The 22,138-nt window shown below is 34.9% G+C and overlaps 1 protein-coding gene across 1 annotated transcript in view; it reads left to right on the top strand.

Moving 5' to 3' along the window:
- Positions 1-20,485, top strand: part of USP7 (ubiquitin specific peptidase 7) — a gene marked incomplete in the record, with an annotated part of 40,026 nt that extends 19,541 nt beyond the window's left edge. The window contains 18 exon segments of the mRNA XM_072418912.1: positions 2,841-2,985; positions 3,303-3,433; positions 3,717-3,851; positions 4,996-5,097; positions 6,117-6,222; positions 8,012-8,104; positions 8,178-8,245; positions 9,944-10,044; positions 10,578-10,731; positions 11,988-12,055; positions 12,727-12,835; positions 12,916-12,993; positions 14,748-14,848; positions 15,673-15,772; positions 15,907-16,026; positions 17,387-17,458; positions 18,013-18,103; positions 19,145-20,485. Coding sequence (XP_072275013.1) covers positions 2,841-2,985; positions 3,303-3,433; positions 3,717-3,851; positions 4,996-5,097; positions 6,117-6,222; positions 8,012-8,104; positions 8,178-8,245; positions 9,944-10,044; positions 10,578-10,731; positions 11,988-12,055; positions 12,727-12,835; positions 12,916-12,993; positions 14,748-14,848; positions 15,673-15,772; positions 15,907-16,026; positions 17,387-17,458; positions 18,013-18,103; positions 19,145-19,251 — 1,881 coding nt within the window.
- Positions 20,486-22,138: the final 1,653 nt, after the last annotated feature.

Below are 22,138 nucleotides of genomic sequence, written 5' to 3'. Positions count from 1 at the left end.
AAGCACACTTTCCAATATTTTATCACTTTAAAGGTATAAAAAATACCCGTTGTGATGTGTTAAGAGAAATTACTCAAATGACATTAATTCTTTGTAAACAAAGTACAAAATCAATCTTGCATCATGTATTGCTCAGTAGTATGTATGATCAGTCCATTGAGGAACGATCACAATTGATAGCTGATTGAACTAAAATCAGTTTGTGTATTGCCTAAAGCAGAACCTGCTTCAAACAACCCCCTTTTGGGAGTTTTGGTGTTTTCTAGCTGAAGTCATGGGGTCATTCGTGTTTTTTCCACAAGTTCATAAAACCCACATGTCTTTTAAAATCTATTAAAACCTAATATAAACTCTTTTTTTTAAGTTCACGTTTTACTGGCCTTTTCCAGCTAAACAGATTGGCGCTTTTTTATTCACTGTCCTAACATACTAAAATAATTTCCTGGACCAATAACACAAATGTTTATAAATTTGTATTTACCATTTCACAATATAAAAATTAAGTTCTAATTAGCAACCAAAAGCTCCCCATGGATCATTGAGTGTAGTCATACAAATATTAAAATTCATTCACCGTGAGTCTTAGGCATCTGCATTGCCCATTTAGTCTATTATTAGGTTAATTTTAAAAATATTACTGTTTGTAAGTAACATTGAAAATCTTTAGTCTGCAGTAAGAGTACTTAGAGATAAGAGATGATTGCGCCTTTCTGCTGTCTTTTTCCTGATCAGTTTTCAGTCTGACTGCTTGATCTCCCAGTAGTTTATTTGAAAAGCGAGATTACCGTCTCTCTGAGAGGTTCCTAGAAAATCAGTCAGAGGTAACAAAGATAAATGTGACTCCTAAGGATCCACAGGTATGTTTTGCAGTTGCCTTTTTCCAAAAGAAAGCTCTGAATGAAAGTGCTGGTTGTAGGAGGCAGCTATTGGAAAATCTGCTTTTGTATCTTCAGGTTATTCTGCTTAGAACAGGAGGATTGGACTTGAAACAAAAGCTGTAGGCCATTCCAGGGTGATCCCTAATACACGTGTCCTAGGAGGATACATTTTGTTACCTCTGCTCTTTTAAAGGCAAATTTATCTTTTGCTATACAAGACCTCCTTTGCTATACTGCTGGAGTTAGTCTTTAGACTGGATTGTGCTGCAATATCAAGGCTTTTCTGACTCTCCTCTACACATTGGGAAAACTTTGTTAAAGTGGTCTATCCCCATTGTTTATCTGAAAGTGTCTCACCTTTACCTGGGGTAAATTAAGCAAAGGTCTCTAACAGAATCAGTAAATGGTTGGAAGCTCTTTCTAGAACCCCATTCTTGCTGGCAAGCCTTCCTTTTATAACATCCTGGCTTTCATTTAATTCTATCAAACCATGGCTAACTGATCTGAAGCAGTCAATTCTACTGACCTGGGACAAATATGCCGATCTGGCTTTCTGATCTTTATACCTTTTTCCAGATTAAAATAATGAATACATTTGTGTCCTAAAGTGTCAATAGTTACACAAAATAGCCAGACCTCTAATAATGACCAGTTGTAATTGCAGCCCCATGTCAGATAGGGCTGATTTATTAAAGCTCTCCAAGCCTGGAGAAGATTGACTATCATGGGGAAACTTGGGTGGTCCAGCAGACCTGGAATGGATGTGGACCTAGATTGAAAAAGTTTGAAAGCAAATGATTCTAAAGAAATCCATTCCAGGTTGTTCCATGATAGTCCATCTTCTCCGGTTTTGGATAGCCCCAATAAATCAGACACTGTGTTTTCTTTATCAGTAAATTTGTGTTTTTTTTTGTTTTTTTTAATGATTTAGTTTTGACTACATGCTTGCAATACTCGTACCGGGTTGTATTGATACTACTGCAGCTGCTGTAACCATTTGATTTTATGTAATTTCCTTGATTACTTTTCCTTCCCATGACTTCTTAGCAAGTAAAAAATTGCTAACATAAAACTAAAACCTGTATCGCCATACTTATGCCTAAATTGTGGGCAATAGGAACAAACGGCAAAGGAAAAACAAACCAAGGAAGTCTATTGAATCTTATTATTCATATTATAAGTCATACATGACATATCTGCAGTTATGTGTATAATATTAGTAGTGATGTGTACTTTTTCACAAATCAGTTTGATGTGTTCTGGTGGCTTTTTATTAGAGGCATTCTTGGGTTGGGAAGTTGTGGTGCGGATTTTGGTCATAAAATCTGTTTGTTCTGCTTTATAATTGACTTTGCTTCTACAAATAAAGAGCAGTGACTTCTGCAGGCTTCTTGTCAATACCTACCCTGCTACTCCCAAGCAGGCAAGTACAGAGGACGTCACAAACTCTGCGTGCTTGCCATGTGCTAGTGATGCCTTCTTTGCCTTTCCATACTGCCACTTTATTTTAATACAAGTTTACAAGTAATACAAGCACAGCAGTATGGTTATAGCGTCTCAGCTGTGGATTCTTGATGGTTGGAAGATCTAGTAAAACATTAGACAGTGGAATATGAACAATACCTAAACCGTTTTCTCGGACAGTATGTCACTGTATATTTGGAGGTTGTTTTTATTGTGATTTTGAAGATCATTTTTTGCCAAAACATAAACACATCAAGAAACAGTTGACCAAGTCTGTACCCATTAATTTTGTAAAATCATTTTTGGCAGTAATGGTTGCTAATTAGAAAGCCATAGCTTTCAACTTTCCGTTTGGAAAATGATTATATTGCCTATTAGGTATCATGTAATATGATGATGTTAGTAATTGTTGCTACTGTGCTCTGGTTTCAGTTTGATTATCGCTATCATTGGAAATGTTTATGTATCTTTTTTTTCTCTCTCTCTTTCTCTCTCCAGTGGTGTAAATTTGACGATGACGTAGTTTCAAGATGTACAAAGGAAGAGGCAATTGAACATAATTATGGAGGCCATGATGATGACTTGTCTGTGCGGCATTGTACAAATGCATATATGTTGGTTTACATCAGGGAATCCAAGCTTAGTAAGTATCTAAAAAAAAAAAAAAAGGCAAGAATAGGCATACATGAAGTTTACAAATAATGTTTGAACACGTCATGCCTTCATATTTTTGTACAATTTGATTTGTCACCAGTAAATAAAAAGAATATTGGAACATTCTGTGCTATTAATTTAAAAGATATCCTCTGCAAATTGGTAGCAGGATTGTCGGTAATATACAAATATCGAAGGCATCCTTCTTGGAATTTAATTTCACCCTTTTACTGTCAAGTTGTTGTGTTCATGGACACCCATTATGTGTATTTGAGATTTTCATATATGTCATTATCTCTATATTAGATGAGGTTTTGCAACCTGTAACAGATCATGATATACCCCAGCAACTTGTTGAGAGGCTACAAGAGGAAAAGCGGATTGAAGCTCAAAAAAGAAAGGAACGGCAGGAGGCGCATCTCTACATGCAAGTACAGGTTAGGCTAATTGTGTGCGTGTATTTGTCTTTTTTTAATCTCTGTAGCAGTTGTACAGGTGTTCTGGTACCAAAAAAGGTTTGAAGGTCAGCATTGGAATGCTGATTATTTTAATGTAATTGTAGTTTTTTAATCATGCGGTCTTCATGCCATATGTGTCCAGAAACGTGCAATAAGCTAACATTTTCTTATAAGCCATAATTTTTTTTTAAAATCGCATGCTTAAGTAAATACATTCATGTGTTTAAAAATTTACTATCATTTTTCCATTCTATTTTTTTAGATTGTTACAGAGGATCAGTTCTGTGGACATCAAGGAAATGACATGTATGATGAGGAAAAAGTTAAATACACTGTATTTAAAGTATTAAAAAACTCCACCCTAGCTGAATTTGTTCAAAATCTTTCACAAACTATGGTAAGCTGACCCTGTATTTAATTTAAACCCTGTGCAAAAAAAAAAGTCTTCCTTCAACAAAATATCAGTTCTATAAATGTAGTGTCATAAATTATTTTATTCAAAGCTCATAAAAAGTATATAGTTCAAGTATTTCTCAGTAGGTGGAATTAAGGATGATAAGAATGCTTGTGTGATCACCTTGAAATTTGAGGCTGTCATACCCCAATATGTATAACTCGGGAAAGACTGGCATGACCTTTGCCAAAATACTTTTGGTGGGTTTAGTAGCTTTTAAATTTATTAGGTTATACATGAGTTTACAATATATTTTTATGACATCGATGTGGCGCTCACCAATCAAGTTCAAACCTGCCCAGAAAATCTGTGGTTGGGTATAGCAAATCTCTATGCTGGTTGTACACCTGGCTGTTTTTTGTTTTCCATTAGCTTTAGTATTCTGCTACATTCAGTTTAAGTTGTTACATTAAAAAAAAACACAAAAAAAGCCTTTCAATGCATGCTGCAGTGAGTGGGGGAAACAGATGGCGAGAGAATAGAATTCCATAGCTTTCCATCAATATCAAACAAAATAGTTTTGCGTATGGTCAGTAATATTTGGTGAATGTGGGTCAATAGAGCCAATTGTTAGTGCTTATGTTATTATTTCAAGACCTTGCTTAACTTCGATTGTTTTGTGTGGCACTCCCAATATAAACGATCTGTGTTTCTATGTGTCATTATATCTTTATAACTTTATCAGTTTACCAAATATTATATATGCATACATGTCTTTTATGGCCTATTCCCTTTTGTGTTTGATTTTAAAAGGTGTGTGTGTGTGTTTGACTGGGTTAGAATACATGTTGCCGCTTTTACTATATACAGATACACATTTACACTCATCTTTATTTTACCAAAATTGTTTAGCTTACAGCTTTACCTACAGGTAAAATTTCAAATATTCAGACTCTTCTAATATGTTGATCTGCTCTTGAGATCAGTCCAAATGCAAAAACCAGAGTTCCTAAACTGTAAACTGTTATAGACATTTTTTGGTGATTGATTGTATTACACCTCTAACCAGACAATCCTTCAGTGTACTAACATAAATGAATTAATAGGAAAACATGAGTTTTTTTTGTTTTTTTTTATTCTCTCATAGGGTTTTCCACAAGACCAAATTCGGCTATGGCCAATGCAAGCACGGAGTAATGGAACAAAAAGACCTGCAATGCTGGATTATGAAGCGGATTGCAGCAAAACTGTAATTATTTCTTTAGGAACCTTTCTTAAATTATTTAATGTAATGGAAATAGACTGAGGAAAACATGTTTATTATTCAGCCTGGATGGCAACCTTGACTCCCTCTATAAATGCAGGGGAGGAGTAAGTGTCACCACCCAGGAAGTTTGTTTGTAAGATTAGCAAATTAAAAAGATTTAGAATACTAGAGCACATATTTGCATCAAATATTTTAGCCTCTCTTACTTTGATCAGTATAAGTTTTTTTTTTATTATTATTAATAATATTTATTTATAAATTTTTTTCTTTATTTGCTGAAATGATGAGGCATGCATATACCACAGCAATTTATTGGGTCTTCACAGTCTTATAGTTTTTAGTATATTTTTTATTGGTTCTCTGAGCTGCTCAGAAAAATTAAGGGGTCAAATGTAGATATACTGTATATGAAAACGTCTAGTTTTCAAAAAACGAATTTATCAAACCAGTAATGCAGGTGTCTTTAACTAGAGTTTTGGTAGCGGAGAAAATGTTGCCTCCAAAACAGTTCTACAGGCCAGTAGGTTTATACTTTTGGTAAATTTTAAATGACAAGTTAAATCCTTCACCCAGGTCAAATATTGAGAGGTTAAATTGAAATTGCTATACCCCAATATTAAAGCAGTGGTTACACTTTATATTTTCAGATTTATTAATTGCAGTAATAATCATCATAAATGTTTACATTTATTGTCACTTGCTTAGTTTTCTCCGTGTTCATTTTCATCATGCTCACTGATATATTCAGTTTTAACCAGGTGAACTTTAAGAGACACTAGAATGAAAATGCCAGTGCAATTAGAGTGGGAAAGAGATTACATCTTACACATTTCATTTGTAGCCCGTGTTTGACATACATATACATGTCAGACATTTTTCCTCTTCAGAACCCTAAATCCTAATGAGGCTGATCAGAGTTTCACTTGAATGAGTTTCAATAAAGAAATGTTATGCATTTTTCTTTCTAAACAATCAAATAATTTTACCATGTCTTGTTATAGATGATTGAGCTAAGTGACAATGAGAATCCGTGGACAATATTTTTGGAAACTGTAGACCCAGAAATGGCTGCTAGTGGGGCAACACTACCCAAGTTTGACAAAGATCGTAAGTGTAGGCTATCCTCTCTAAAATCTTATTTTTTTTTTTTCCTTTAAATATTCAACGGGCCCTTTTGTATTGGGCTGTTATGTCTACACATTCCAAACTTAGATGACTTGTGCCAGTGAGGGCTGAACCCTAAAAGCTTCATTTTTATTAAGGTTAAAGATAAAAAAAAAATAACCTGCGGTTCTAGTTTTAAAATTTAGAGCCGGTCAGCTCTGACCACAAGACTGCAAGAAAAGCAAACATACAGTTATAAATGGCTGTGGCTTCAGTTAGTTCTATTTTACAAGTATACATTTTGTAACCTATACTTTGTATCTATTTTTAACTAGTGTTGTGTGCAAATGCATGCACTTAAAAGGAATTATAGAACTATGTATTTAAATATATAAAATAGTGGTAGCTGCTTGCCTTGAAGCGGTCTTTAAAATCTCTTGAGAGGGCCGTAAGATAATGGAATCGCTCAGCCTTTGATGATTCGGTCCTCTGGCCCATTCCAGTATGTGTACACTTCTGTTTGAGCAAATGAGCTCTGCAGAGTTATTTTACTTTAGATGATAAGGAGAAAGAAAAGTAAACACATCACTGGGGCAGGATTTACTGCACTGGTTCATTGAAAAAATATATGCTGACAGATGCAAGCAGTCATTGCTGATCTTGCAGAAATTGCTGGCTTTCTCTCCTTAATACTTTCAGTCCCTACCCCCAAACATGCATGTTGTTAACAATTCAGAGCTCCTTATTAGTTAATCTTATCTCAAAGCATAGGTTCAGCACAAATATCCTTTAGGGTAAACCAAGGTAGGTATACAGTCATAAGAAAAGGGACACCCTCATTTAATGCTAAGGTTTACTTTTCTGTCCTAATAACAAATCTGGTCCTTAGAAGGTCCAAAATGATTTTAAACTAAACCTAGGTATAAAATGCACAACAGATTTCACACATTACACTCATTACAGAAATTGTTGTCCTGATTTAAAAAATAAATAAATTATACCTCTTTATACATTAGCTTGGAGAACCTATTTTAGCAGCAATGACTCTTAAGTAACTGTTTTCTGTCTGACATTATCAGTCTCACACATTGTTGTGAAGAAAATTGGACACTTTAAAATCATTGCTTCTTTTCACTGAGGTTTGCATTCATTTGTTTATGCACAACTTGTTTAAGTTCCCAGTACGGCGTTTTCTAATTGTTTAGATTTTTTTTTCTGTACTTGAGAACATTGTCTTGTTAAGAGACCCAGTTTTTGCCAAGTTTTTGCTGTCACACAGATGGCCTCCCTCTAATACTACTGAATACTTCATACATTCGGGGTCCTCTCCTCCTCCTGTCTGTATTCCTCCGTCATTTGCAACCCCTCTTTATTGTACAACGCTGTGTAATATGTTGGTGCTATATAAATCCCATTTATTAATAATAATACATGTTCATGGTTGACTGACCACAAGATGCCCAGGCTCTGTGGTTGCATAACAAGCCCATATCACCCCTCTTCTACTGTGTACGACGGTTAATGAGGTTTATGTGTTCTGATACATAAAGCCTTAGAATTGAAACATGGTGTACTTTTTTAACAGTTGTGCTTTTATTCACATTCTAATAAGCAGTTTCTGCTAAAGCAAATGTTTTTTTAGGGGGAGTAACTTTTTGTTACATTTTGCAAAATTAAAATAAAAAATATATAACAAACCTTTTGTTTGTTGGCTGATCATGGTGCTTTGAGTTATTGTGTTTTTTGTGTGATTTTGCTGTTCTGCACTAATTTGCTTTTTGTGTTATGACAGATGACGTTATGCTGTTTTTAAAAATGTATGATCCAAAAAGTCGAAGTTTAAATTACTGTGGACATATCTACACACCAATCTCATGTAAAATACGTAAGTATTCAGCATTTTCTTTTTCAATGTTCTCATCATATTTCAGATTGCTGAATCTTTCCTGTTTCATTAGGTGATCTGCTACCAGTTATGTGTGAGCGAGCTGGATTTCCGCAAGGAACTAACCTTATCCTCTATGAGGTAATTTTATTTTACTCTTTGTCTTTAATACCTTAAGTCTTGTTTTAATTTAGGTAAAACTCATATTTTATTTTGAGGCATTTATGGCTAAGAAAATTAATTACAAATCTCCTATAGACTAGTATGATGTATTTATCTTTAATATGGAATTAAAAAAAGGATGGGGTCACAGTGTTCAACCCAGAAATTGTTTAAACCGGGTGGGAAGAAATTATAGGTGGGTGGCAGCCCTTGTATTGTGACCCAACCCCTAGGTAACCACCCAAAAGCCAGGTGGTGCACCCAGCTAAAAGCCTCTGGGGAGAACACAGAGGTCAATTTCTAAATTTTACTAATATATAGTAACTGGTTTATCTTGCAGCATTTTGTTATCCTTTATTCATTTTCACTCAATTGGTTGATTCAATGTTCGCTCCACTTTCTATTCTCAATAAACACTTTAAAGGACTTCACAATCACCAACCGTTAGAATTTAGTTTACTACAATGTACTTAATACAACTGAATAGTTCTTATATGGTGGCTTCTACTTTGTCCCAATTCCAGTGCCCAAAAAAGTGGTGCACTAACAACATTGAAGAAACAGGCAAAAAAATGCTTTAGGGATTTTTGGCACTATAAAAAATTCAATTTATTGTTTATGAGTATATGCAATAAAATAACACACAACCAATATCTAAAAAACTTAAATCGTTACCAGATCATGAATACACCAAAACGGCTCTCAGTACATGTATTTATACAGGAAGAGTTTTTTAGAATAAACACTCTTGCAACTCGGATGCATTGAAAATGCATTAAACTAACTATTTCTACATTTTGCTCAATTACCATGGAGTGTTAAATCAAGGATCCCCAATGCAGCCATGTATACAAATCAAAATATTTGCAAGTGTTTCCAAAATTCATTCCAGCAGTCAGTGTCCAGGATTTAAAACTGAGGCAGTCTGGCCCTACCATGCCGGGATCTCTTCATGCAGCCATTTTCTTGGTGCTGCAGGCACCCCAATACTGCTCTCCTATTGTATAAGACAACGCTTGGAAGATTTTTTTTTCAATTAGTAATTCCTCTTTTTTATTCCTGAGAGCATTTGTTTGTTTGCTTACTTTTTTAAAGCTAATTTTACTATGCAAACTAACTTGTAAACTGATTTTTAGTGATTGATAGTGCTCACCCACCCATGACAATCACATAACTGGGAGAATGACAGAACCAAATGTAGTTTCTTTTTAAATTAACAGGAACCATGTAATTTTAAAATAAGTACCGTATTTTACGGACCATAAGACGCAATTTTTTTCCTCCTAAAGTGGGGGGAAAATCAGGGTGCGTCTTATGGTCCGAATGCAGAGGTACAGGGGCATTTTTTTTTCTTACCTGTGTCCCCGCCGGTCCCCGCCTTCCCCTGAGATCCAGCGTGCGGCACTTGTGCCCGCCCACGAAGGCGGCGCCGATTGATTTGATGGATGCCGATCAGCACGGCCTTCGCCTATTTTACTACACTGGTACAATTTGGTTCAGAATATTTTTTTCTTGTTTTCCCTTCTCTGAAAACCTGGTGCGTCTTATAGTCCGGTGCGTCTTATGGTCCGAAAAATACGGTATATTATCACTTTGAATGTGAATAATGTGGAAACCGGTAAATAGGAGACCAATACAAAAAGATAACGGTTATATGCAATTTTTTTTTTTAAACAGGAAGTAAAACCGAATTTAACTGAACGCATTCAAGATTATGATGTATCCCTTGATAAAGCTCTTGATGAGCTAATGGATGGTGACATTATAGTATTCCAAAAGTGAGTATCTGCAGTTGGTGCATCATGTATGTGTGAGGCGTTTTATATATCCCAACAAGCAGGGTGCAGTATTGTACTCTTAAGTAGTCCTGCCTAGCTGTTTGTGTTGTATGTGCAGTATATCTCATAGCTATGATCGGTACCAGTGCCAACCCCTAAAAATGATGGTGCTACATCACTTGCATATTAGGTGCCTTGATGTTTGAGGTTTCTGCAGTTTTTAGACAGAAAAAAGCTACATACTGATTCATACCAGGTAACCTTAATGTTCCTAACATTTTCATTAGGGCTAAGAACACTGCTAGGGATTTGTTTGTCATATTCTCTTGCTTCCTATCAATGGGACAAAAAGTTTTTTCCTTCCAGTTGTCTCATTGTGCAATTTCTATAAAGGTAACCAAACTAAAGTTATATTCAGACCTCTGGAGCTAAATTGAAATAAAAAATTTACTAAAGTGATGGTTATGTAAAAAGCATTTGATTGACTTGCCTTAAGTTCATTAATTGTATTAATCTGTTTTCTTTTTGTCTAGAGATGACCTGGAGAATGAAAATAGTGAGCTGGCAACTGCCAAGGAGTACTTTAGAGACCTTTACCACCGTGTTGATGTAATCTTCTGTGACAAGACAATTCCTAATGATCCAGGATTCGTAGTTACATTGTCCAACAGAATGAATTATTCTCATGTATGTATCTTACGCGTCTAAATTAATTTAAGAACTTTGTCTCCTAAGGCCTTTTTATCCATGAGATTTTTTTTTTTATATATAATCTTTTGGGTAGAGTGTCATGTCTTTGTATAGAGCAGGGTCGTCCAACCTTTCAATAGTGATCTATCTGTTAGCAGTCTTGTGACAGATGTGCCATGTCCTGCACAGCAAGCTCAATAATGTTATCTTCAGTCAGCAGGGCCTACTCTTGTCTGAGCTCAAAGCAAGCTCATTATTGCCACCCCTGGCACTTTAATATATGTCCTCTTCGCCTATGTTTGCGGCAACAGGGATTGACAATTGTATAGCTGGGGATATGTGGCACTTGTATTTGTGTGGGCCACACATTTGTAGGGGCAGCATATCTGTTAAAAAAAAAAAAAAAAAAAAGAGGTGTCTAACATTTACGGGACCTAACCTTACCGCCTTCTACTGTTTTCTGAGAATAAAATGATAATGACCTATTTAGTCCCTAGGTGACCATTTTTTTGCAGGTGGTTTTGAGCACTTTAAAATCGCTTAAAACCATTTGCAAAAACCATGAGTCTGAACTTGGTCTAACACTTGGGGAAAATAAGGAACTTGTAAAATGTGTGGATTTTTCGTAAGGCCTGTAGACAGTGGATATGAGCATACAGACACACATTCACTGTATTGTTGCATAAAGATTCACATCTCTGCTTAGTTAAAATGGGAAATAAACAACTATCACTGCAGATCTGTGAGCATTTTCCTAAAGTGAAAAGGGAAGCCCTTCCCTTTCTTTAAATCATATATACAAGGGCAGAATGTTTTATATTTTATTTTGAGTAACTTTTTTCAGTGCATAACTCACATATACCATGGGAAGCAGGTTCCAATCTCAGCCAGGAAACTATTTGCATGGAGTTTTCAGTTTTTCCCGTGTCTGCATGGGTTTCCTCCAGGAACTCCTCCCACCTTCCAAAAACATGCAGTAAGGTTTATTGGCGTACTCGCAAAATTGACCTTAGACTGTATTAATTACATATGACTGAGGTAGGGACATTAGATTGTGAGCTGTTTTGAGGGACAGCTAGTCACATGACTATGGACTACACAATATGTTGGCGCTATATAAATACTGTGTAGTAATAATAATCACTTGCAAGGAAAAACCTAGTACTGCCAAAGTTTTAAAGGAAAAGTCTTTTAGGGACACTTTTCTTTTTTAAAAATACTTGTGCATAATTTTGCGGAATACTGTCTTTCAGGTTGCAAAGACTGTTGCACAAAGACTGAACACTGATCCAATGCTCCTGCAGTTTTTCAAATCTCAAGGGTAAGCGGTGTGTTATTTTTGAACTTCTTTAAACAATAATATTCAATAACGCTGAAATGTTGACAACCCGCAAAATATGCAGATAAAAAATAAGAGCTGTTTCACATTCTAAAAAATCGTGTTCATCCAGTTTTGAGATTTAAACAACTCTGCCGCTCCACACAGGTCTGTTTAGTTCTAGATGAGCACAGTTTTTCCTAATTAAATTAACACTTGCTAAAATTTTATCAATTTATATAATAAAATGATCAAAGCTGCAAAGCAAGCATGCTCTGTAGTTTGAGATTTTGGCGAGAGCTTTGCTGCCTCCAAGAACTCAAAATCACTGCAGATTCATTCCCCAAAGGATTTGGCTTCAGTGAATCTTAGCCTGACTTGAGGAGTCTTTTTCAACTAGGGTATTTGGACATCAGGGTCCTAGCATTTATACAGAATGGTATGGGTCGGTGGTCTCTTTACTAGCGTATCGGTTGCCTAAAGTAGACCTTTGACTAAAAAAGATGGTTTGCTTTTTATAGTCTACACCCCTCCATTTACATATTCTCCTTTATTTGAAGAATTCAAGACTTTTTAGTACAGGTGGTCAGTAACGGTTGCTTAAAATCAGTTGCAATACCTAATAAATAAAATGTATGTTTGTAATCGGTTGCTTATACTTTGAATATTTATAGTTACAGGGATGGTCCTGGTAACCCTCTTAGGCATAATTATGAAGGGACTTTAAGGGACCTTCTGCAATTCTTCAAGCCTAGACAGCCCAAGAAGCTGTATTATCAGCAGGTATGTTTACCTACTTAGCAAACGTAAAAATATAGAAAAATATAAGTTGGTGACTTTTTTTTTTTCTTTTCCAATTGCAGCTTAAAATGAAGATTACAGACTTTGAAAACAGAAGAAGTTTCAAGTGTATATGGCTGAATAGCCAGTTTAGAGAAGAGGTTTGTATTAAATGACCTATATATTTTGTTGTGGAGCAATGAGGCTTTGATATGGAGTTTGGATTTTCTGAGACGGTATTGTCAGTTGTGTATTAGAAATAGCACGGTGAACATGCATGCAAAGGTTTGTGTACAGTTTTGAATTTGTCACCTATAATAATGTTTATAATGTTGCAGGTATGATTTTCCTTCTGTGGTTTTATACAACAGAAACTGCCTGTATTGTAATGTTTTTGTAAACCGTGTTCTCCAGACCCTTTTAGCTGGTGCACCACCCAGCACTTTTATGTAACCACCTGGCTGTTTTCGGGTGGTCACTGAAAAGTTGGGTCACGGTACAGGGGCTGTCAAAACCTTCTTTTTACCCAGCTTAAAAGAATTTCTGGGGAGAATACCAGTAATGATAATAGTCGGTATAGGAAGCGAGAACAGCCGGCAAGATTTCAATGAACATCAGTAGGTATTTTCTCCCAAATAGTGTAAAACCCCTTTAGTGGTTTATTTCACAGAGCAAAGGGAAGCAAAAAAATTGATTTTCATTTTTGATGTTTAAATACGCTTAAAATATTTAAATGTGTTAATACATTTTAATATATATTTAGCCCCCTAAAAATCCTTTTTATTTACAAACTTGTCTTTTTTTTTTTTTTTTTTTGGGCCGCACAGTATCTACAATGTGGAAATCACCTTTAAACTTTAGTTATATCAGCAAATGTATACCTTCTGGTGCACAAAACAAATTTGAGTGCACTTGGATATTAACCTTTCCATACTAAAATATTTTTTAATCAGAAATGTGTTGACCTAGAAAACTACATGAGTAAAGTCCATTGAATTCAACCAATGTATCCTTCCAATGCACCTCCTATATGGCTGATATCCTCACTCGCCTATTGTGTGACATAGTCATTGTACTGACTAATCTACATCACATCTGGCAGCTGTTCATTCACTTCAATACATTACCAACATTATGTAAGAGCAAGCATATTACCAATCCTTCAAGATTAGGATATTACCTTGATCAACATCCTCTTATTTCTTTTTATAATATTTATTACTTAAAATGTTTGCAGACCTTTTCATTTTATGCATTTAGGGATGCACCAATTTTCATCAGTCATCTGAGCTGGCTAGAACTTCTTTTGGAGTCTATTACACTTTACCTAAACCTCTTTTTACTTCAGACGCACACATGTCCCCACATGTCCCTTCCCCATAACCTAAAGTGAATAGCTTTGTACCAAGTTCACCTTATAGACTATAAGTACATTTATAACACATATCAATATCATATTTCCATTTTCAAATAAGAGTTAAAATAGATTCTGATCATCTTTCCTCGTAACTGAGCTCCTCCATTTTTCTTAGTATTTACACCTTTTTTGTGTGACACTGAGACTTTAACCTAATTTCTTGGCCCCTGACCTGAAGTCTGACCATTTGCTAGTTTATGCATCATACCACGGGTCCACACCATTCTTTCATGGTATTGAAACACATCATAGATCGCTAAGCAGCAAAAAAGGGTGGAAATATGCTATGATTAAAGAAGGCAACAGTGAATATTGCGCAAGTTTGTTGAGTGCATAATTACCATTTCAAGTCTCACAAATCTAACAAGGTGGGCACAACTCCTGAAAAACCAATGTCAAAAATAAAACCCTTAAAAAGAAGAAAAAAACTTTACTGCTGTTATTTACTACATCATTTCAGTCTTGTCATATGATTTTTTTTTTTTTTTTTCTAAACAGGAAATAACGCTATACCCAGATAAACATGGTTGTGTACGGGATCTTTTAGAAGAATGTAAAAGAGCTGTTGAACTTTCTGAGAAAGGATCTGGTAAACTTCGGTAAGCTTCTATAACATTATTTCACATGAAATGAACATTTTTCATCATCATAGTAATGGCTATCTTACATTTTAAAGATGTACTGATAATAGGATTAGTAGTAATGGAGAATATTGACACTGATTTCATAGGTAAGAAATCTGGACAGGTTCTTCAACTGCTCTAAAGAGGAAATTTCTTCTCTCTAAAGTTTGTATGTGTGATTGTTAATACAAGATAAACATTGATATATAAAGACATCAAATATATAAAACCTAATATATTTTTTATTATTTACATATATTAAAATGAGTATACAAAATCATTGGTGCATAACATTTTTTGAGTTATTATAATCTTACAAGTTATTCATAATCGGATCTGAGTTCTCCAACTATGCTCCACAGGTTAGAAGCAAAAGATCTAGTTTATACTCAAAAGCATTGCTTTGAATTCTCTCGCATCACATCTCTTTGCTCACATACCATGTATAAGGATCAGTCTATTTGACGGTAAATCCTTCTCATATGAAGCAACCTCACCCATCAGCTATCATCCCAACCAATAAACCTGCATCCATTAATGTGCGACGTTCCGCATGTGAGATTAGCTTTAAATGAGAAATTAGGTGATCCAGACCAGGCGCTGGGGAACATTGAGGAAGCAGACATTACATTGCTCGAGGGTGACATTTAGTCTGGTAACTTTGTCATAATGTGGGAAACTGCTGTTCAAACGTTACCAATGCTTTTATAAGTTTTACATAGTTATTTTGTGTATTAGGTTTTATGCAGTGCCGGAATCCATGCTTTTTTATGTATTATTGTGTTTCTTTCCTATTTAAGGCTACTAGAAATTGTAAGCTACAAAATCATTGGTGTGCATCAAGAAGAGGAGCTATTAGAGTGTTTATCGCCTGCAACAAGTCGAACATTTCGAATAGAGGCAAGTTTATATTGTCTCATATATTCTGTATAATTATATTAAGCCTAGTCTTTGTCTTGAAACTGTGGTTCTAATACCTTTTTTGGAGATAATTTTAAACAAAAGTGTGAGGTTCATCTTTTACTGTTTTACAGGAAATTCCTCTGGACCAGGTAGATATAGACAAAGAAAATGAAATGCTGATTACTGTGGCTCATTTTCACAAGGAAGTTTTTGGCACATTTGGAATTCCATTTTTGCTAAGAATACAACAGGTATGTTTAATTGCCTCCATTTATTGCAGCCTTAAACTTTATTTTATAATTTAGTAATACAATACTTTGGGAAGTATATAAAGTATACAGTGTTGCTGCTTATGAATACACATGTATTTTTATTTTTCATGCATCATTCTAGTCCCAAAAAAAGTTTTGATCTGCTTTACATCTTACGGCTCCACAACAGTTGTGTTCAAATTGTTTTCTGTTTTGAATTATTGGTTGCATTGCACACATTTTTCAGATGCATTTACTGGCATTCTTCAAATTTATTTGGGTATAAAGTATTGGTGTTTGCCGTGTTTGATTTTCTTCAAAAACACTGAATGCCTAAGGGCTTGTTTAGACCTTTAGTAAAATAATTACCTCTCCTGAGCACCTATTATGTACAGCTAGGTGTCCAGGATCGCTAGGTGTCCTATTTTTTTTTTTTTTGCGGTGATTTGTAACTTTAATATAGGCGTTTTCTTTTTTGGCTATCTGTAAGGTGACATTCTTCCCATTGGCCAGCAATCTAAGAGGCATTGCTCCCACTGGCCACTACACCAATGTACTGCAAGCTGGTGGTAATTATAGCAGGGGTTCCAAAAAGTTATTTCAGGGGTTCCCCATGTTAAAGTGGACCTGATCTCTAATACCTACTTTACATGAAAGTGTAAATTAAAAGTGTAAAATTTTTTTTTTTTTTTTTACTACAACACCCTTTAAAAAAACAAAAAGGGATGAGGCACCCTTTTCTGTCTTGTTCACCACAACAATCAAGACTGAATGGGTGTGCAGAGCCTCCTGGGATACCTGCTACTTCTGTGCATGCCTGATTTCGTAGCCAGAAGAAAGCTGAAGATGCAGGTGCCCAGCGATAAAGAAGAATTCCAGGACGGCACGGGATCTAATCAAGGAATACTTCAGCACAATCAAGGGATCAGTGGAATTAAAGGATGACCTTTTATTTTGTTTTTCAGTTCCGCTTTTAAAAGGTGGAATAAGGTTGATCCATCATGAGAAAAAGCGGTCATTAGGACATTTTTTCATTCAGTGCCTTAAATCACTATTCTCCATTATTATTGGTTGGTGACACTAAACTATTTATTTACAGATATATTAATCTAGTGATGGGCATTTACAGAAGATCAGCAGTTTTACGCATAATTGCTGTTTTTTGCCTATGGATTAATAAGAGACAACTTGTAGATCTTTGGTTTGGATTCTAAAAGTAGATCCCCCTACAGATTACTTAGATTGCTTGGACTGTGTGCTGCGTGCTTCCTATTTCTCTGTGCTATTTTCTGTGTCCTAGATATAACATTTGGTGGCAATAGCTCATAACCTTGAAATATATCATTTCTTTTTTCTTTAGGGGGAACCTTTTAGAGAGGTAATGAAGAGAATTCAAGCTATGCTGGATATCCAGGAAAAAGAGTTTGAAAAGGTAGCAGTGAAGCTGAGGGTGTTCACATGTATATCTTTGGCTGTAAAGATTTGTAGAATTAGGTTTTATTTGTGTCCAACAATATTATTGTATCTATATTTATATGTAATGTGTCCCTCTTAGGGTTTTTTGGCCTTTTTTATAGCTGTGTTTCATTGTGAAGTCATTTGAAGTTAGGTAGTACCAGCCTGCCATGCATGAATTTTAACTTGTAAATTATAAGGGGGGCTCAACATGGCTGGGCAATTTTATTAATATATATTTATATTATTTATATATATATATATATATATATATATATATATATATATATATATATATATATATATATATACACATACATACACACACACACACAAAGTTTTAACCATAGTTTAGTTTAGTTTTTTTTATTGGAGGGCTTCATAATTAAACAAATGATTGATAGGAAAAGCATATTATATTCTTCAGACACCTATATCCAGTTTTGAAAACATCTTTTCCTTGATGATGGATTGAGAGAAAAAAATAAAACAGAATAAAAATTAAATACATTTTAAAAATTCTTTTTACAGTTCAAATTTGCTATTGTAATGATGGGCCGACATCAGTACATAAATGAAGAAGACTATGAAGTGAACTTGAAAGATTTTGAGCCTCAGCCTGGTGAGTATAGTACGTTTCCTTTGATTTTTACATTTCTTTCTTGCTTTCTATAATATTTTTCTTCAAGATCACCTCCCTGTAGTCATTAAAGTGAATTTTCACATTGCAAAGTTTTTTTGTTTTGTTTTTTTTATAAATTTTGTTTGGTGAATGGATAACTACAGTGAATAAAACTGAATCACAATTATGTGCAAGCTAAAATCTAGTTTGATTTGTTACTTTAGCATAATTATTCCGCTGATCATAGCTTACTAAAGTTTTCTTTATCTGCAAACAAATTGCAGTGAACATTCATCCTCTCACTTTTAGAAAATTAATACCAGTTTGTTTTGCAATTTTTGTTCTGTTCTGTTTTGTTCTGTTGTTCTATAATGATAGCTGGATTCCAAGTATGGTCCTCATACTGAAAAATACACATATATACATTTCATATTTCTTTACAATATTATCTAATAATAAAAAAAATACAAGTGCCTGAATATTCAGATGTTGATAGTAGAACATAGGTTGTGAATTCTAGTTGGAATACCTATTTTCTCTATGGTGGATGTCAAGAATTCAGAATAGCTTCCTTGGGCAATCATTTTTTTTTCTCCTGCTTGACAAAAATTGCAATTACAAAAATATTTCAAATTAAACTAGAACTATCCTAACAAATCTGTTTATTACTGAATTGACTGCAAATAATTGATCTCACTATTTATATCAGATCTAATTATGTAAGATGTATTTAAGCAAGCGAGCAGCCGTATGACCCAAAATTAAATGATAGGTCTGTTTTAAACTACCCCTAAATGTGAGTTTTTGGGAGGGCTTAAAGATTAGGTTGGGAATCACTGTAGGTATATCCTAGGGGCCAGCTTGTCAAAAAAATCTACATCTTGGCTTTCAGGGCTGACCACTGGCAATAGATGGATCTTATGTTTGCACCCATAATTAAAATAATGTATTCATTGGGGCTGTAATGATTTAGAGTTCAATTATGCCTTTGTTAATGTATCTCACTAAAAATTATACTGACAGATGACTTCTCTTTTTTAGGTAACATGTCACACCCTAGACCTTGGTTAGGTCTTGACCACTTCAATAAAGCTCCAAAGAGAAGCCGCTACACATACCTTGAGAAAGCAATTAAGATTCATAACTGACGTGCTGTAATGGAGTTTATCCAAGACAAGGGACAAATTGTGTGTGTGTGTGTGTGTGTGTGTGTGCACATTTCTAACAATGCTAGAACTTTGGTACACGTGCACTATATCAGAAGCCTACAGCAAGAGGATTTGCTGCTGATGTTAATTTTATTTTGTTGAGGCTGTTCTGTTTGGCTTCTCTGTATCTATTGACTGCCCTTTTTGAGGAAAATGAAGGTGTTTTTATAAAGCTTGAATGCCATTGAAATATTTTATGGTAACTGTAAAGCCAGAATAAAGTAGGATGTGGAGATGAATCGGTATATCAAAGAAATTGGCACAATTTGTTCATAGCAAATATTGTATAAGGCATAAGATGGCTGGCTGCCTGCCAACCCTGTTATTCCTATTCCACCATCCTTGCAGCTAGTAACTCTTATGTTTACACTCACATAAAATTTCCTCCCTGATATCCTTGTGCATTTGTAAATGCAGAAACCCTCACTTTAATAAATAGCAATCTCTAATTCATTGTGTACATTGTTGGCACTTTTTTTCGGGAATTGTCAATTACTACCACAGAATATCTTCAATCCTAGCTTTCTATTTATCAAACAAGCAGATTTGGGGCTCCAGTAGTTGAGGTACATACAACAAGCAAAGATATACAGCACTGCTTATTTGAAGTTTAGAAAGACACTTGAATACTGGCAAAATCTATGTATACCCGCGTGTGTGTATATATAGTTGTTGATGCAGAATTAAAAAGAAAAACACCATTGTCATTAATCGCCTTTTGAGCACAGAGGGCATGCTCACTAGTGTTTAGTAGGATAACTTTGTACAAAATCTACAGACCTAAAGTTAAAATTGTATATTTAATGAACATGTACAAATTAACACATGGAGGTTCATATTGTTGGTTCAGTCTTAGTCTTTCACTGATGTTGATATTTTTGTGTGCAGTTTTTATTTCTTCTCTTTTTAATTTTTTTTTTTTTTTTTTTTCTCCTTTTTTTTTTTTTTTTTTTTCTCTTTTTTTTTTTTTTTTAATTTTATTCTTACCTTTTCAAAGGACAGAAATGTGTCTAGTTTGAGTGCGGTAAATAGGTTGCATCCATTCAAATTCGTTTTACATTCTTTCCTGACCTTTTAATTTTTTTCCTGTTAGCAGCAGTGTACAACTCTACCTGTATATTGCCTTTTTGCTGGAAAATGTTGTCTGTTGAATAAAATTTTCTATAAAAACACACATTCCTGTGAATGGTATGCAATTTTAACATCAATTTGTGTAAATTCGCCCCCTCCAGCCAAAATGTTTGTGGTTGTTGCAAAAAGGATGGGCATATTATAAATTCTTCAGTCGCTAAATTGTTCCATCTCAGGGTGCTAGAGCCTCAGCTTCTGCATCCACCATGAGCTTTTGTTTATGATAAAAGCTTAATTTATCCAAGGAAAGCAAAACTTTTCAACAATGTATATCTCAAATCTTAATCTCAGTGAACACTGCCTTCTACAATAAAAATCTTTATCAAGCACTAACATATTACACATAACTGTACACACAAGCCACAGGAGAAGAGGAACACCCTTCTCAGTGGAGCTAACAATATAAGAGGTGAAGGGCCAGTATACTTGGAGAGGGTGGGAGTTTTGGAACGGTAGCTTATTTGTAATAAGTTAGGAGACTGGTAGGTCGGCAAGTTTGAAAAAGTGGGTTTTAAGTGCTCAAAATATCTTGACAGTAGGCGCAAGATTGGAGCAGAATTATAGTTCCACTATAAACATTTGAGATCAGGTAGGTTTTTTTTTTGGAAAAATGTCCCTTCTGTGATCATACATACCTGTCTTTTCAATACCTTTTAATGTAGAAGGGATTACCTGTTCTTTTACAATACGACGTTTCTGGTTGCAATTTGTTAATATTAGGAATTAGACAAGGCAGGGTTTTCTGGAGAAGTCTTGGAACCGTTTATAGGTAGAGTTTATTAGAGTTTTTTTAAGTCATTGTTGAAACAGGGTGTTTATTGGTGCATTTGTGTATCAGAACAGTGCTGAATGTGACATTAGTTGGAATGGAAATCTGTGGAGAGCTTTATGGCAATAATGATAGTTGAGGGACAGGCTTCTGGCTCTAGAGTAGCATTTTATAATAATTTCTTTGGTTTTTTCTAAACAGATGTGCAAAAAAAAATACATGTAAATACCTCAGAAATACAAAGCTTTCTGTGCAAACTTTGTTTAAAAATGGAATATTTCACTAGAAGTCAACTTTCCTATCTCTTTGCCAAATCATCCAATTTTACTTACTGTGACTCCTACCCGCAGCACCCAGGCAAGGATGACGCCACAACCCTTCTTTTTATAGTCCTATCGAACGGAGCAGGTAAAATCTTGCAATAAACTGATGTCTACTCCTAAAAAGCCATCTTAATTATTTTCTTGAAACTAGAGTTAAACCATTATATATATGCATCTTGTTATAAGTTATTCTCAGTAGTCAGCTTCAAATGTCATCATAGCTAATTTAGGACCCATTCGATACTGGTTAAGGAAGCTCCAAGCCATATTTGAAGGAGTAACATTGTAAATAAATAGGACTGTACTCTTCAGAAGCAAGGTCATGCATTAACAAGTGCAATAAACACGTATTATTTGTCATCTGGGGATTTTACCAAATACATTCAAAGATTTCATAAACATTTAATTTTTTTTTTCAGTGATTTGCTACTGAATCTTGTTTTACTAGTTTGTAATGTTATACTTCGCTTCCCTTTTTATAAAAAAAATTGAGTACATCTCAACGGAAAGTTTTGCATGCACCTTTATACTGCTACCTACAGAAAAATTTCATAATGCTTTACAATGCAAATAAATTTCAGGCTACCCCCAGGGTATACCCCCC

The sequence above is a fragment of the Pyxicephalus adspersus genome, chromosome 7, assembly GCF_032062135.1.
Source record: "Pyxicephalus adspersus chromosome 7, UCB_Pads_2.0, whole genome shotgun sequence".
Taxonomy (NCBI): domain Eukaryota; kingdom Metazoa; phylum Chordata; class Amphibia; order Anura; family Pyxicephalidae; genus Pyxicephalus; species Pyxicephalus adspersus.
The sequence above is the reverse complement of the archived record's forward strand: the minus strand, read 5'-3'. Positions and strand labels throughout refer to the sequence as shown.